The sequence below is a fragment of the Nerophis lumbriciformis genome, linkage group LG19 (genome assembly GCF_033978685.3).
Source record: "Nerophis lumbriciformis linkage group LG19, RoL_Nlum_v2.1, whole genome shotgun sequence".
NCBI classification, from domain to species: domain Eukaryota; kingdom Metazoa; phylum Chordata; class Actinopteri; order Syngnathiformes; family Syngnathidae; genus Nerophis; species Nerophis lumbriciformis.
The window spans coordinates 37,693,396-37,707,040 of NC_084566.2; the positions used below are offsets into that span (position 1 = coordinate 37,693,396).

General features: G+C 40.6%; 1 protein-coding gene across 2 annotated transcripts in view; it reads right to left on the reverse strand.

The window, feature by feature from the left end:
• Positions 1-386: 386 nt before the first annotated feature.
• LOC133618454 (epidermal growth factor receptor substrate 15-like 1) overlaps positions 387-13,645 on the reverse strand; it is a 71,420-nt gene continuing 58,161 nt past the window's right edge. Inside the window, exons 21-23 of one of the 2 annotated variants that reach the window (XM_061978812.1) lie at positions 8,352-8,415; positions 2,099-2,115; positions 387-1,782 (exon numbers count right to left, since the gene is read on the reverse strand). In XM_061978812.1, the coding sequence (XP_061834796.1) occupies positions 1,636-1,782; positions 2,099-2,115; positions 8,352-8,415 (228 nt within the window). In that variant the 3' untranslated portion in view covers positions 387-1,635. The remainder of the gene's footprint in view (positions 1,783-2,098; positions 2,116-8,351; positions 8,416-13,645) is intronic. The other variant, XM_061978813.1, reaches the window with a different exon arrangement.

A 13,645-nucleotide genomic window follows, 5' to 3' on the forward strand; every position in this document is an offset into this window, starting at 1 on the left:
AGAAAAGTTCAGCGTGGATTCGTTTTTATGAGGTTGTAAATCGGGATGATAGTAATGCTGGCTACGTGATTTGCAAGAGCTGCGACGCCGTTTATGTCTACGACAGTCACAAAACCGGGACATCTAACATGGTGCATCACATTTGAGCAAAACCCCGAACCTCCACAAACACCCTGAGCATGAGCAGTTTCGTCCGCCGTGATCCCAGAAGAGTGCCACAGGATGTTAAAACAAGATAGAACGCAGCTGCCTGCAGCAGTTTGAGTGGCGCGAGCGCGCTTGGGGGTGCGCTCAGCGCGGCTCCCAGATGATTGCGCACTGGTGTGCGTCTGGGCCGTGACAGCGTGGCACGCATTGAATGTCTGTGCTGCATTGGATCAGTCTCCTTTCTTTAACAGGCAAAAAAGCTTTATAACTTCACTAATGCCTTGCATCGTCTATATTAGATATATAACAACGGGCGGGTGCGGGCGGGTGCAGTTTTGATTAAATGTTAGTTCGGGTGGATGGCGGATGGTTGACGACTTTTGTGATGCGGTTGCGGATGAAATAATTGCCTATCCGCGCATCTCTAGCGACTTATACTCAGGAGCGACTTATGTGTGAAATTAACACCCATCCATCCATCCATTTTCTACCGCTTATTCCCTTTGGGGGCGCGGGGGGCGCTGGAGCCTATCTCAGCTACAATCGGGCGGAAGGCGGGGTACACCCTGGACAAGTCGCCACCTCATCGCAGGGCCAACACAGATAGCGTAAAATATCAAATATTTATCTCATTCACGTAAGAGACTAGACGTATAAGATTTCATGGGATTTAGCGATTAGGAGTGACAGATTGTTTGGTAAACGTATAGCATGTTCTATATGTTATAGTTATTTGAATGACTCTTACCATAATATGTTACGTTAACATACCAGTTGGTTATTCATGCCTCATATAACGTACTTATTCAGCCTGTTGTTCACTATTCTTTATTTATTTTAAATTGCCTTTCAAATGTCTATTCTTGGTGTTGGCTTTTATCAAATACATTTCCCCCCAAAATGCGACTTATACTACAGTGCGATTTATATATGTTTTTTTCCTTCTTTATTATGCATTTTCGGCCCGTGCGACTTATACTTCGGAGCGACTTATACTCCGAAAAATACGGTACAGGATATTAAGTTCCTCCAAAAGAATCTCTGAAAAATAAAAACATCTGATTTAGTGCATTTAACAAGTTCATTCATGGAGCACACGTTCACTCACACCTTTGCTTATAAATACAATAAAACACAGTAAAAATAATGATAATTAAAAAAAAGTTAGTTTCCTGGCAGGCTTTGGAATAAGGCAGCATAACAGAGACAAAACCTGAGTGGCCACCTGCGTCGTGTTTCCTTTAGATGGCTACGTTGAGTCCAAATGAAAGCACGCGATGTACCAGGAGGATCCATCCTGGCCATGATTATGGCATCATGTTTGGGAGCAATGAATTTAAAAAAGCGCAGTTATTTGACACGATGCCATCGCATGGCGGGTGCATCACTGGTTCAGGGTCTCGGAGGGCTTTTGGAGTGTTGGTTCGGTGTCAGTGCAAACGTCAGAAAGCTGGGAAGGAAGGAGGAGTGGAGTTTGTCGAGCGCCTCTCAGGAGCTGGTGATGTCGGCCCGGCTAAGAGCGATGGCCAGCTCCAGGTCCTGCTGCTCCTGGACCTTCAGCCGCTGCAGCCTGTCACGTTCCTCACGCTCGCTCTCCCGCTTGGCCCACTCCAGCTGCTGGCTTTCACTTCCAAACTAGAACACCAAAAACATAGATGTTACCAGAGGAAACACAGCAGGAGGCAAAAAGGCTTAACTTAGACTTGGGATGCAAATTTGTCAAAAAAAACAAAAAATAAAGGAAAGGAAAAGTACATCCAAACGTGGCTGGAGCTGATTTGAGATGAATGTTGCAGCAAAGAAACAAGGCAGATGAAAGCACAAAGACACGCGGCCCACACAGTCCACCTCGCACATGCCAGGTCGGATCCCCGAGACATTTTTTCGAACGTGTCGGCACGATCGCGGCACATGCAAAAAGCTGGGATGCGGACTGGCCGACCGATCTTACCTGCTCGCCTTCATTTTCTGGCAGGAGAACACAAAATAAAACAATTCATCATGCTGACACAGAGGAGCAAAAAAAAAAAAAGACATATGTCATGTGTGGCATGATCCGTGGCTCGGATCATGTTTGGTTATTTTCTGTTAGTTTTGGACTCCCTTAGTTCCTGTTTGTGCACCTCTGGGTAGGGAGGATGTTCGAAATCGGATCTCCCGGTTGTTCGATAAGAAAAGAACCGATTCCATGGACTCGAATCCCTTTTTGAGAACCGGTTCCCGTTATCGAGGCCACTACAGTAAAGCATACTTGCCAACCCACCCGAATTTTCCGGGAGACTCCCGAAATTCAGCGCCTCTCCCGAAAACCTCCCGGGACAAATATTTTCCCGAAAATCTCCCGATTTTCAGCCGGAGCTGGAGGCCACGCCCCCTCCAGCTCCATGCAAACCTGAGTGAGGACTGCCTTTTTTCACGACGGGAGGACAACAGGGTGACAAGAAATAAATCATCCAGCCTAGAGATAAATTGTATTATTGTGTTTATCTTACCTAAAAATAAATATATTTATTAATTTAAAAAAAAAAAAACTAAATAAAATTTTACTATATTTTGCTAAAAACATCAACATTTATTGTATTTTTATTTTTATTTTTTCTGACTCCTTATTACATCCAGCCATAGAATTATACATTAAAATAAACATATTTGATATAATTCATTTTAAATTATCATACTAATTCATTTAAAATGACCATATTTAATTATTAAAATAATTGCTTGTTTATCAACAACTTTAGCTTTTTATTCATTATATTTTGAAGCTCTCAGAAACCAAGTTATGTTATATTCCTTAATATTTATTTATGCAAGTTTGAAGTATCAATTATCTAAACACAGTTTTGTTTGCATATTTTCAGGATATATATATATATATATATATATATATATATATATATATATATATATATATATATATATATATATATATATATATATATATGAAATTCTTGACTTGGTGAATTCTAGTTGTCAATATACTCCTCCCCTCTTAACCACGCCCCCAACCACGCCCTGCCCCATCCCCGACCACGCCCCCACCTCCCGAAATCGGAGGTCTCAAGGTTGGCAAGTATGCAGTAAAGAAAAAGTGTTGGTTCTTTAATCGAATCCCTGGGAACGAATCCCTTCCCATTGTACAGGAAATGCCCTTTGGGACCTGCAATGTTATGCCCATTTGATTGTAGACTCTTACTGACACCTTGTGGCGATATGAAAATACTACGCGTCATTAGTTTGGGCACTTCCGGGTTGAGACAATTGAGAAGTAGACAAGTTGTGTTAGCTCTTACAAGCCTTGGAAAAGATAAGTCTGTAAGTAAACTGTTTAACTTGTTTATGTAACTCAATATTAAGGTGGAAAGTGGTTAAGTTTGATACTAAGATGTTTATTGAAAAACGATTTTTGTGCACTGTTTCAATGGATGTTTTGAGGACTTAAAATGGCTGCCAGTCGTATATTTCCACCATCGAAATAGTTTCAACACTCAGAAGTATTTGTTTGATGATAGTACTGTATATTTGTGTGAAGCTAATATTTACATATTGTGTATTACATTTCAGTATGTTAATTGAATCACATAGCTTATACATTTGTCATTGTGTGTATTTCAGTTTAAAAAAAAAATAACAGTCCAGTGCAAGACAAAAGTAAAGATAGGAAAAGACAAAGCAAGATCAACAACAATAAAGAGCCTAAATGGATTAATCTGCTTTGGATTGTTTGTTAGCTGTCTGCCAAGCTGTATAACCTCAACACATATAGTGAGGGCAGAACAGGAAATATGCAATTATTGCCAGGCTTCGCTCTCATGTAAGGGGGGAAGAATTGTTGATTGATGACTGTGGTGTTCTTAGTGTCATAGTGTGTGTAGTTAGTATGTTCCAATAGCAGCAGAAGTGCACTTTTTGGAGAGCTGTATTATTTTCAGTTTTGTGCCCAAGGGACTGATTTTATTTAGCACTATATTATTATTTATACACCTATAGTGATCACAGAGACAGGTTGTTTTTGTGTTACTGTATATATTTGTTTTTCTGAAAAATCCCACTTAATATACTTTGGGTAACAACACACAATATTTTAAAACATATTTTTAGGGGGGTAACAGTCAATATATATATATTTTTTTTTCTTCTTATAAAATAAAAGTGAGCTTTTGTTAAACCAAATATTGTGTTTTTTCCATATACAACAACCTACCTGGACTCGATAAGAGAATCGATAAGGAATCGGTTCGATAAGAGGATTCGATAAAGGGCTCGAACTCGATAATTTCTTATCAAACATCATCCCTACCTCTGGGTTTGTTTTAGTTTCCATGGGGATTAATTGGGTTCACCTGCCTCTGGTTAGTGGTCGGCACGCTCACCTGTTGTCGACCACTAATTAGAGAGCTATTTATTCCCCTTTCTCGCCACGCTCAGAGTGGCTTCATTGTTTGCTGAACGCAACAAGTTACGTTAGTATTTCTTGACTCCTAGTTTATGCTTCATGAGCTAATTTGGTACCTTAGGAATTTCTGTTTTTGGTACGTGTTTAATTTTGTAGATTAAATCATGTTCCTCCCTGCACGCCTTGTCCGGAGTGGTCCGTCTGCATCCCGGGAGAACGAACCCCGCAGAAAGATGCGACCCCCCACACGTGCCAATGTGAGCGATCATACATCGACCATTTATCGGCACCTATATTTGAAATTTGCATCGGCATTTATCCGTGGCATTTAAAAAAAAAATATTGATAATAAATAGTAATATTTAACCTCTATTATCACCACGGTAGGTTGTGAGTTCAAACCCCGGCCGAGTCATATTAAAGACTATAAAAATGGGACCCATTACCTCCCTGCTTGGCACTCAGCATCAAGGGTTGGAATTTGGGGGTTAAATCACCAAAAATGATTCCCGGGCGCGGCCACCGCTGCTGCTCACTGCTCCCCTCACCTCCCAGGGGGTGAACAAGGGTGATGGGTCAAATGCAGAGGATGAATTTCACCACACCTAGTGTGTGTGTGACTATCATTGGTACTTTAACTTAACTTAACACGTGAGCAATCTTGTGTTGCAGAATTGTGACAGGAAGCAGAGTGCAGATTAATACTTAGACATCGAACTGTAGCTCTTGCAAGAAAAAAAAGCTGAGAGTACTCGAGTCTACAAAAATACATGGATGGAGTCTGTCGATCCCTTGATGCTTGTCGTAGTTTGGATCAATGTGTGGCACGGGACAAGGAAGAAAATAATTTTGGTGAAAATTTGGATAAAAAGGTGCAGGATTTCAATGTAGCAGTCTGTGTATTGTGCCATTTTCCTTCACAAAAAAAATAAATTTTGAGATTCTTTGCAGGCTAGCGGCGCCATTTCCGCCATAGAATAGTGTTTTTTATCATCTTATTATTGACCTCACATTTAGCCTAACCCGCACCACTCTGTGTGGTTGAGCAAAAAGGAACTCTGACTTTCTCACGCTGTGGCTTCTGCTTAAAGGCACAAGTGCAAGGTCACAGTGGAAGGGCAGGTGCTGGGCATGGCCTGTGGGTTTTGCAAGAGTAACGCGCACACACACACACACACGTTTTTTTTTTCCACTTGAGTAAATTTTTTTGCATTGTCCGACTTTAAAAGTATGTTAACTGGAGGGTCACGCTACTGCGTGAAACACAGGTTTCCTGTTAAAAAAAAACCTCAATTATTTTGTGGCAGCTCGAAGCTCAAATAGGGAAGTGCGGCCTATTTGTGGCATATTGTCCTGGCTCACAGTGGATTTGCGACAAACAAAAGTGCGTACAGCGTTCCCTTTCTATTTTGAAGTTCACTCACTATGGTCTCAGATAGAGATGTCCGATAATATCATACTGCTGAAATTATCGGCCGATAAATGCTTTAAAATGTAATATCGGAAATGATCGGTATAGGTTTCAAAAAGTAAAATGTATGACTTTTTAAAATGTTGCTGTGTACACGGACGTAAGGAGAAGTACAGAGCGCCAATAAACCTTTAAAGGCACTGCCTTTGCGTGCCGGCCCAGTCACATAAAATATACGGCTTTTCACACACACAAGTGAATGCAATGCATACTTGGTCAACAGCCATACAGGTCGCGCTGAGGGTGGCCGTATAAACAACTTTAACACTGTTACAAATATGCGCCACACTGTGAACCCACACCAAACAAGAATGACAAACACATTTCAGGAGAACATCCGCACCGTAACACAACATACCGTATTTTTCGGACTACAAGTCTTGGTTGGAGCTCCTTTTGCCTCAATTACTGCGTTAATGCGGCGTGGCATGGAGTCGATGAGTTTCTGGCACTGCTCAGGTGTTATGAGAGCCCAGGTTGCTCTGATAGTGGCCTTCAACTCTTCTGCGTTTTTGGGTCTGGTATTCTGCATCTTCCTTTTCACAATACCCCACAGATTTTCTATGGGGCTAAGGTCAGGGGAGTTGGCGGGCCAATTTAGAACAGAAATACCATGGTCCGTAAACCAGGCACGGGTAGATTTTGCGCTGTGTGCAGGCGCCAAGTCCTGTTGGAACTTGAAATCTCCATCTCCATAGAGCAGGTCAGCAGCAGGAAGCATGAAGCGCTCTAAAACTTGCTGGTAGACGGATGCGTTGACCCTGGATCTCAGGAAACAGAGTGGACCGACACCAGCAGATGACATGGCACCCCAAACCATCACCCAACCATGCAAATTTTGCATTTCCTTTGGAAATCGAGGTCCCAGAGTCTGGAGGAAGACAGGAGAGGCACAGGATCCACGTTGCCTGAAGTCTAGTGTAAAGTTTCCACCATCAGTGATGGTTTGGGGTGCCATGTCATCTGCTGGTGTCGGTCCACTCTGTTTCCTGAGATCCAGGGTCAACGCAGCCGTCTACCAGCAAGTTTTAGAGCACTTCATGCTTCCTGCTGCTGACCTGCTCTATGGAGATGGAGATTTCAAGTTCCAACAGGACTTGGCGCCTGCACACAGCGCAAAATCTACCCGTGCCTGGTTTACGGACCATGGTATTTCTGTTCTAAATTGGCCCGCCAACTCCCCTGACCTTAGCCCCATAGAAAATCTGTGGGGTATTGTGAAAAGGAAGATGCAGAATGCCAGACCCAAAAACGCAGAAGAGTTGAAGGCCACTATCAGAGCAACCTGGGCTCTCATAACACCTGAGCAGTGCCAGAAACTCATGGACTCCATGCCACGCCGCATTAACGCAGTAATTGAGGCAAAAGGAGCTCCAACCAAGTATTGAGTATTGTACATGCTCATATTTTTCATTTTCATACTTTTCAGTTGGCCAACATTTTTAAAAATCCCTTTTTTGTATTAGCCTTAAGTAATATTCTAATTTTGTGACACACGGAATTTTGGATTTTCATTTGTTGCCACTTCAAATCATCAAAATTAAATGAAATAAACATTTGAATGCATCAGTCTGTGTGCAATGAATAAATATAATGTACAAGGTACACCTTTTGAATGCAATTACTGAAATAAATCAAGTTTTTCAAAATATTCTAATTTACTGGCTTTTACCTGTATATGTTTTCTTCCTTCTTTATTATGCATTTTCGGTCAGTGCGACTTATACTCCGGAGAGACTTATACTCCCCAAAACACGGTAAACACAACAGAACAAATACCCAGAAGCCCTTGCAGCACTAACTCTCTCAGGGAGAGCATGTCCCAAATTCCAACTGCTGTTTTGAGCCATGTTTAAAAAAATAATGCACTTTGTGACTTCAATAATAAATATGGCAGTGCCATGTTGGCATTTTTTTCCATAACTTGAGTTGATTTATTTTGGAAAACCTTGTTACATTGTTTAATGCATCCAGCGGGGCATCACAACAAAATTAGGCATAATAATGTGTTAATTCCACGACTGTATATATCGGTATCGCTTGATATCGGAATCGGTAATTAAGAGTTCGGATATCGACAAAAAAGCCATTATCGGACATCTCTAGTCTCAGAGCATTGATTCTGTACTCATCCCCAAAAATTACCACTAAGTGCACTGTTATTTGAGTACCCATTCAAATTTTCATGTTAAAATGTTGTAGGTTTTAGATCGTAAGAAGTGTCAAGTGTGTGTCACGGTATTTGCCTGAGAAGCTAACCCTCGTTATTACAGAGGGAACACTATTCAGAACTAGCTTGGGTACAGGTGGAGCTAGCACACACGCACACAAACTTACCATAGGGAGGTGCAGGCCGGCTAGGCATGCTTTTCTTTGATGGGAGAACAGGGTTATCGGGCTTCTGTTAACACACAAGGAAAATGTTCAGTATTTACATCATCCTAAGTGGTTAATGCTTTAAAACAGAGGTAGATGTTCAATGTGTCAATCGGCAGTTAGTTTTGTTTCCAATGGATGTTCTGAAAACGTAATTAAGGCTAAAAAAAAAAGTTAACGCATGAAAGGGGAACCGCCATATTTTTGGAATTTTGCCTATCATTCACAATGCTTATTTGAGACAAGAACACGTAAAAAAAAATGCTAACAATGTATCTAAATGGGATGGATCTATTCCACCTATAAAGACCTCTAAAAACTGCCAATAATACTCTATTTACATACCTTGACCTGCATACGCTGCAAAAACTGTGATATTTGCTTATTTTCTGTCTGATAAGATAATTCTTCTCACTAAGCAGATTTTATGTTAGTGTTTTACTTGTTTTAAGGGTTTTGGTCCTAAATGATCTCAGTAAGATACTACAGCTTGTTGCTGAGATTTGATGACCTATATTGAGTAAAACATGCTTGAAACTAGAATATCAACTGTTGCAAAGCTGTGTCATCAACACTCACAAGTATAAAACTACTTTTACTGAGATCTTTATTCATGCGTTCGTTACGTCTCGTCTCGACTACTGTAACGTATTATTTTCGGGTCTCCCTATGTCTAGCATTAAAAGATTACAATTGGTACAAAATGAGGCTGCTAGACTTTTGACAAGAACAAGAAAGTTTGATCATATTACGCCTATACTGGCTCACCTGCACTGGCTTCCTGTGCACTTAAGATGTGACTTTAAGGTTTTACTACTTACGTATAAAATACTACACGGTCTAGCTCCGTCCTATCTTGTCGATTGCATTGTACCATATGTCCCGGCAAGAAATCTGCGTTCAAAGAACTCCGGCTTATTAGTGATTCCCAGAGCCCAAAAAAAGTCTGCGGGCTATAGAGCGTTTTCTATTCGGGCTCCAGTACTCTGGAATGCCCTCCCGGTAACAATTAGAGATGCTACCTCAGTAGAAGCATTTAAGTCCCATCTTAAAACTCATTTGTATACTCTAGCCTTTAAATAGCTCCCCTGTTAGACCAGTTGATCTGCCGTTTCTTTTCTTTTCTCCTCTGCTCCCCTTTTCCTTGAGGGGGGGGGGGGGGGGCACAGGTCCAGTGGCCATGGATGAAGTGCTGGCTGTCCAGAGTCGGGACCCGGGGTGGACCGCTCGCCTGTGCATCGGCTGAGAACATCTCTGCGCTGCTGACCCGTCTCCGCTCGGGATGGTGTCCTGCTGGCCCCACTACGGACTGGACTCTTACTATTATGTTGGATCCACTATGGACTGGACTCTCACAATATTATGTCAGACCCACTCGACATCCATTGCTTTCGGTCTCCCCTAAAGGGGGGGGGGTTACCCACATATGCGGTCCTCTCCAAGGTTTCTCATAGTCATTCACATCGACGTCCCACTGGGGTGAGTTTTTCCTTGCCCTTATGTGGGCTTTGTACCGAGGATGTCGTTGTGGCTTGTGCAGCCCTTTGAGACACTTGTGATTTAGGGCTATATAAATAAACATTGATTGATTGATGATTGATGTTAAAAGTGTTTTACTTGTTTTAAGGGTTTTGGTCCTAAATGATCTCAGTAAGATATTACAGCTTGTTGCTGAGATTTGATGACCTATATTGAGTAAAACATGCTTGAAACTAGAATATCAACTGTTGCAAAGCTGTGTCAGCAACACTCACAAGTATAAAACTACTTTTTCAAAGTAATCATTTCTTATTTCAAGCATGAAAAAAAAATCATGACTTTGACACAATTGTGTCTCATAATTAAAACAGATGACAGCCAAATGGACTTTGCTGTTTTATTTTCAATGAAACAATAGAAAATGCGTACTCATATAGTAGTACAGTTGGCACAGTACAGTAAACTGACAGTTAATATTTAAACATTTAACATTTCTAACAATTTTGAACAGAAATAGTTCATGCACATTCAGATAAATTCTTCAAAATTACAAGCAAAACATTTTTGGCCTGGGGCCGGGCTGTATATATGCGCACTAATTGACTGAAAGAGCACGCACTTGGCGCGATGATGTCATGTTATCCATGGAAAAATGCATTTTTAGACCATATGATTTGCCTGAGCGGCTAGGAGACCCCGAGAGTAACAAGCGCTTGCCTTGTTGCCTCTTCATTAAGAACAATAAATTAATTTTTAGTATAAGTTTGCTGGTTTCAAGAAATGTAATGCCGAGCGCATATCATGTCAGGATATACATATTGAGCAAAAAGGTCTCTTTTTTTTCTACCAAGAAAAGTGCACTTGTTATTAGTGAGAATATTCTTATTTTAAAGGTATTTTTTGGGTTCATTGAAGTTAGATAATTAGGGCCCGCATGGCCCATTGCATAAGGACTCCCACAGGGAGTCCTTATGCAATGGGACATAAGGACCTATTGAATTTGTAAGGTTTTATTCTTTCTTTATTATTATTCTTCCGCCGCCTCTTTGAGCACTAATTTGACCCACTTAACATGCTTCAAAACTCACCATATTTTATCCACCCATCAGGACCTGCGAAAATTGTCTTTTAATAAAAAAAACGAACCCCAAAACTCAAAATTGCGCTCTAGCGCCCCCTAGAAAAAAAAAAACTAGACTGCCTATATCTCCCACTAGGAATATCGGAGAAACATGAAACAAAAACCTCTATGTAGGTCTGACTTAGACCTAGTTTTCATAATTGTATATCATCGGGCAGAAATCAACAGGAAGTTGGCAATTCCCCCTTCAAGACAAAAAAGTACTAAAAACAGTCACTTTTGCCTCTTTGAGCTGTAATTTGACCCCCTTAACACGCTTCAAAACTCACCAAACTGAACGCACACATCAGGACTGGCAAAAATTGTGATCTAATAAAAAAACCTAACCCCAAATTTAAAAATTGCGCTTTAGAGCAATTTTTTAATAAAACGGAGAAAAAACTGCTCCTCGGGAGAAAGAAATGACAAAACTGCCTGTAACTCCCACTGGGAAGGTCGGAGAGACATGAAACAAAATCCTCTCCGTAGGTCTCACTTAGACCTACATTTCATAAATTGACAACCCCCAGCAAAAATCTACAAGAAGCTTGCTATTCCCCCTTCAACACAACATTTTTGTAAAAACCGGTCACCTTTCTTCAAACATTATCTCCTCTGAGCGTGTTTGTTGTTTCGGCTTCAAACTAACACAGGAGAGAGATTGAACCCTTTTGATTAAAAGTTATCGAAAGAGTTTTAATACCGGCTCCGGTTTTGATTTTATGACCCTTCAAAGAGCCGCTGCGCTGATGCTGCTGTTTTTTCAAGAAGGCTGCTTAAAAGCAGGAAGCACCAGCGTGCCCACACAATGCAGACAAGGTAGGTACACTAAACAAAAGTATTGGGAGAATTCGGACTAAAAGTAGACAAAAGTATTGGGACACTTATGACGAAAACTGAACAAAAGTATTGGGACACTTAGGACTAGCACCTGCCAAATATGCGGGCCCGACCAATGCTGCTTGCAGCTTTAATTTTACTTGTTTTGGAAAGTCTTGACAAGCCAAATGTTCTTGTACTATTGGCAGATAATTTTGCTTCGTTCAAATAAAATACCCCTAATTTTTTTTTATTTTATTTTTTTTATTTTTTAAAACACTGACTTTTTGCAGTGTATTAACCAAGTATTAGCAACATTGTTATATTACAAGGTACTATTTTTAGTAGCCGGGGGCTATGATCATGGAGGTAACGTAGCTACTGCAGCTCTTGAAGTCTGCCATGATTATTCGTAGCTGATATTGTTGAAGGATTTAGTGTTTGTTGCCATGCACTCTGTGAAATCAATGCCGCCAAATATAAAAGTTCCGGCAATGCTTAAAATTACCAACATTTGGCAAGGTATAGTATTATGAATGTGCCTGATACTACATTACTTATATACATACAGCATTTACAGTACATAAAATGTTGGAGGTTTTTTTTTAAGAGGGCTTTATAGGTGGAATATATCATATCCCCATTACCTTCACTGTTGGCTACATCTTGCTAACAGTTTTCCACTAGTCACAATGCACAAAAAAGAGAAAGACATGATTGTTCTTGTCTCACATAAGAATTGCGAATGATATGCTAAATTCCAAAACAAGTGTAGTTCCCCTTAAACTCATGCGATTAATCATAAAACATTAATGAGATTAATCATAAAAGAGAACTGCATTATTCATGTATTAATACTAGGGGTGTAACGGTACGTGTATTTAGGTTTCGGTTCGGTTCGGAGGTGTCCCGAACGAGTTTCCACAGGAACATATTATTTAAGCTAAAGTCTTAACAAGCTGCTCCGCTTCCTTCTGCCTCAGTCAGTCCTCTACACAGCACCCAGCATTGTCCCACCCACACAACCACCTGATTGGTTACAAACAGAGCGGTAACAGCCAATCAGCAGTGCGTATTCAGAGCGCATGTAGTCAGTGCTTAGCGTTTAGCAGGTAAGCATCAGGCAGCGGACTCTCCCCAAATTATAATAAATATCTCCCAGTCAACTACTAGTAACATCACTATGACTTGACGTTCTAGAAATATAAAAGGCAGCTCAGCTCGCTCGCAGTCCTGGCTTGAGGTAAAGGCTAATTCGCTTTTAGCGTAACGTTAGCTCATTTTGCGGTGTGTGCGTGCGTGAGTGTGAGTGTGTGTGTTACGGACCGCAAAGCCCTGTCTGTCTGTTATTTCACTTTACCTTTTTCTGTGTTGATTGAGCTGTGTTGAAGCAGCAAAAAAGGACATTATGTTAAATGTTTCTGTCTCTGATAGTTGATATAATAATGTAACTGCATCATAAAGCCTACATGAACTCCATGGTGTTCAGGGATGAATAGTCTCTCCTATTGCTATTGTACTATTTTTTCAGCTATAGTTAAATTAATCATTAGTAATGCAGCAGCCTAGTTTTGAATGGCAGGGTCCCTGCTATCACATGTTGATACAAATATAACATTTACATAATAAAAATCAACTACAGGCTTCTCAAATGCTGTAATAAATTAAGCATGATGAGTTGACTTGAAACTGTCTAATGTTGCACTTTTTATATGTAGAAGAAAAGTTTTGTCATTGTATTTAATCTGAGCAACAAATTGAGGCAATTTAATGTTGATTAACGTGGGCAGAATTATTATAGTGTTCCAATGTTAAAAGGATAAAGCCATTGTTTACA